Source organism: Limulus polyphemus, unplaced genomic scaffold, assembly GCF_000517525.1.
Source record: "Limulus polyphemus unplaced genomic scaffold, Limulus_polyphemus-2.1.2 Scaffold7424, whole genome shotgun sequence".
NCBI classification, from domain to species: domain Eukaryota; kingdom Metazoa; phylum Arthropoda; class Merostomata; order Xiphosura; family Limulidae; genus Limulus; species Limulus polyphemus.
This window is the reverse complement of record NW_013673034.1, coordinates 6,053-9,989: the sequence shown is the minus strand read 5'-3', so window position 1 is coordinate 9,989 and position 3,937 is coordinate 6,053. Positions and strand designations below refer to the sequence as shown.

Genomic DNA, 3,937 nt, shown 5'->3' with positions numbered 1-3,937 from the left:
AGGTATTCTCATTCAGTGAAATACTGACAGGATAAATAACAGGTTGAGAGGTTTCTCATTCAGTGAAATACTGACAGGATAAATAACAGGTTGAGAGGTGTCTTCATTCAGTGAAATACTGACAGGACAAATAACAGGTTGAGAGGTATTCTCATTCAGTGAAATACTGACAGGATAAATAAGAGGCTGAGAGATGTCTTCATTCAGTGAAATACTGACAGGATAGTTAAGAGGGTGAAAATTGTTTTTTATAAACATATATAAATACACACACACAGGATGATCGTGAAACGTCTTCGTTGATAGCTCTCCATTGATCAACTCGCTCTGTACATTTCTGCATATGACGGCCGTGTGCTCCATCTTAACTTGAAATAATTCAACATTATAAGATATTCAAAACCAATATCAGTGATCGATACCGGAGGAACGTTGGATGGGTGGAGGCGTCTTTCTGTGGTGATTGACTAAAATAGACCACGATGGAAGATGAAGAAGTACATGGACAAACTTCTATGCATTATGCAGCATTTATCGGTTTAACAAAGCACATTTCCAAACTTTTCGGTCGATTTGTAAATCAGGGCATGCTGTAAGTCATTTAAACAAAGAAAGTGGAAAACGTTCTTGAATATTATATATGAATTTTCTTTGAAGTATGAGATAAGAGGAAATTAATTTTCTAATTATTCGCTCATTATTTTTGAAATCCACTCCGGTAGTTTTTAGCAGCATCCAATCACGAATTATGTTCGTTTGTAATTAAGCACAAAGCTACACAATGGGCTATCCGTGCTTTGCCCACCACTAGTATCGAAACCCGGATTCTAGCGTTGTAAGTCCGCGGACATACCGCTGTGCCACTGGGGAGGCCAATCACAAATTAGCTAGAAGAGAAAACAACTTTGATCGTCTGTTTGCTTATGCGATAAGCTCCGTCACAGGGATCGAACCCCGAATTTAAGCGTTATAAGAAGCCAATGAAAATAACTAATTCTTATTTAGATGATTTACTTTATACTTCTGTGGTTGAGATTAAGTGTTATATCATAATATACCGAAAAGTATGATACAGTAGCATTTTAATACTATCGTTAAGCCTCTCATAAAAGCTACAAGTTGTAACGTATTTCTTTTTTCGGTGCTAAGATGCATGCTCTTACATTTATACTTATCAAATTAAAAACAAAATTGAATAAAAAAAATCCCATGAAACACGATCTGTTTTATATATTGTATTATTCATTACTGATTTAAAGAAACTAATGTTTTTGAGTTACGCCTTCTCCTGGTTTGTGTAATGTTAGACCACTATTAAGTCGATTAAACAAAAACTGAAATATTGTAGTGAAGTTAAGTGTGTAATTAAATAGTTTGGGTTTTAATTAATTTTTTTATTACTCGTCACAGAAAATTTCTGTAGGCCTAATTGAAAAAAACTAAAAAAATCTAAGAAATATATTTAAATGTATATGATAAAACGAGAAGCACTCTTGAGGGATTTACCAACATATCTATATGTTAAAAGACTAGTAACGTATTCTATGCATCGTAATATTTCTACGTACTTAGATATCAGCTTCAAGTGGGCTGTCATATGGACCTTCGTCTTTTCCCAATGGACACACAAGTTTGCGAATTTCAGATAGGATTGAGTGAGTATTGAAATGATTCAACTCAATCTCGTATACATTATTGATTTTGCAGCCATAAATATTTTCCACTCAATGAAAATGAAGAAATGATAATAAAGGGAGTTTATTTAAATTAAATCTTAGAATTTCTTTTTGAAAATGTATGATTTTTTCCACTTAAAATCTAAAATGTTCCTGGATCAAAATTCAAAAACATTTAACTTTTATTACAGTAAATTTGCGTCTGCATTTCCTTGTATTAAACTTTGCTTGACTCGTGTTAAATGTATCAACAGTCTGACCTGTAACGTATAACATATCAACAGTCTGACCTGTAACGTATAACATAGCAACAGTCTGACCTGTAACGTATAACATATCAACAGTCTGACCTGTAACGTATAACATAGCAACAGTCTGACCTGTAACGTATAACATATCAACAGTCTGACCTGTAACACTAAACGTATAAAATCAATGTACATCCTCTTGCTAAACTAGTGTATTGTTTGTTTCCATTATCAACAAAAAGTGCTGTTATACGTTAAATGTTACATGCTAAAATGAGAAGTAACACAAACTATCTCACTACAGCTGTTGTGAAAAGCTTCTTTCTCATCATGAGATAAATCTAAGCCTAGTTAACTCGTTTCAAATTGCTTAGATTATTCAGTAACCTATGTCGCACTTTCGATTGTTCAATACCCCATGTTGCACTTTAGATTGTTCAATACCCAATGTTGCACTTTAGAATGTTCAATACCCCATGTTGCACTTTAGATTGTTGAATACCCCATGTTGCACTTTAGATTGTTGAATACCCCATGTTGCACTTTAGATTGTTCAGTAACCTATGTTGCACTTTAGATTGTTGAATACCCCATGTTGCACTTTAGATTGTTCAATACCCCATGTTGCACTTTAGATTGTTCAGTAACCCATGTTGCACTTTAGATTGTTCAATACCCCATGTTGCACTTTAGGTTGTTCAATAACCCATGTTGCACTTTAGATTGTTCATTACCCCATGTTACACTTTAGATTGTTCAGTAACCCATGTTGCACTTTAGATTGTTCATTACCCCATGTTACACTTTAGATTGTTCAATACCGCATGTTGCACTTTAGATTGTTCAATACCCCATGTTGCACTTTAGACTGTTCAATAACCCATGTTGCACTTTAGATTGTTCAATACCCCATGTTGCACTTTAGATTGTTCAGTAACCCATGTTGCACTTTAGATTGTTCAATACCCCATGTTGCACTTTAGATTGTTCAGTAACCCATGCTGCACTTTAGATTGTTCAGTAACCTATGTTGCACGTTAGATTGTTCAATGCCCTATTTTGCACTTTAGATTGTTCAATTAACCATGTTGCACTTTTTTTTTTCAACTTTTTACAGGTAAAACATATTATCGACATTTTCTTATGTTTTAACCCAAATTCTTGACTTGACCTATTGCTAATAGTATGGATCTGACAGGATAGGTCATACTGTTGTTAACAGTATGGATCTTACAAGATAGGTCAGACAGACTGTTGATATGTTATGAGTCTGACAGGACAGGTCAGACAGACTGTTGTTAAAAGTATGGGTCTGACAGGACAGGTCAGACAGACTGTTGTAAAAGTATGGGTCTGACAGGACAGGTCAGACTGTTGCTAACAGTATGAGTCTGACAGGATACGACTTTCTATCATATATCTGCAAAGATTAGATTATATTTTTAATGGAGTCTGGTTATGATTTTAATAGAGTCTGGTTATGCTACAGTTAGTGATTTTTTCAATACAGTGGCGAACGACGACAGTAGAGCGTTACTCCGTTGGAACGAAGCACACAGTTTCCATAACAAGAGTTTTAAACAAACGAAAGGACCCCAGAAGATAAAGATCAGCCCTCTTCAATTCCGAGTACTAACCACAGGAACTCACAGCCAAACAGAAGAGTGGCCTTCAGGTACTGACCACCTTTCAAGAAACTTCCATAATCTCTTTATATTTAACATTATTTTACGTATGTTTCTTTTATTGTTTTTTTTTCTTCACTTCTTACATGTATTAAGAAATTATTGATTAAATTCTATGATAAACGTTTAGTTCTTACATTTATAAATCTTGCAATGGTGGTGTAGTTTGTTTTACTAAAGAAATGCTTCAATACCACCTACAGGTAAGTACTTCCTCAACTTGACATTCAATACCACCTACAGGTAAGTACTTCCTGAACTTGACATTCAATACCACCTACAGGTAAGTACTTCTTGAACTTGACATTCAATACAACCTACTTAGTAA

General features: G+C 34.6%; 1 protein-coding gene across 1 annotated transcript in view; it reads left to right on the top strand.

Moving 5' to 3' along the window:
* The window catches only part of LOC111089804 (glycine receptor subunit beta-like), a gene marked incomplete at its 3' end in the record, with an annotated part of 29,884 nt that extends 26,285 nt beyond the window's left edge, over window positions 1-3,599 (top strand). Inside the window, exons 5-6 of the mRNA XM_022402916.1 lie at window positions 1,573-1,655; window positions 3,435-3,599. Of these exons, the coding sequence (XP_022258624.1) occupies window positions 1,573-1,655; window positions 3,435-3,599 (248 nt within the window). The remainder of the gene's footprint in view (window positions 1-1,572; window positions 1,656-3,434) is intronic.
* Window positions 3,600-3,937: the final 338 nt, after the last annotated feature.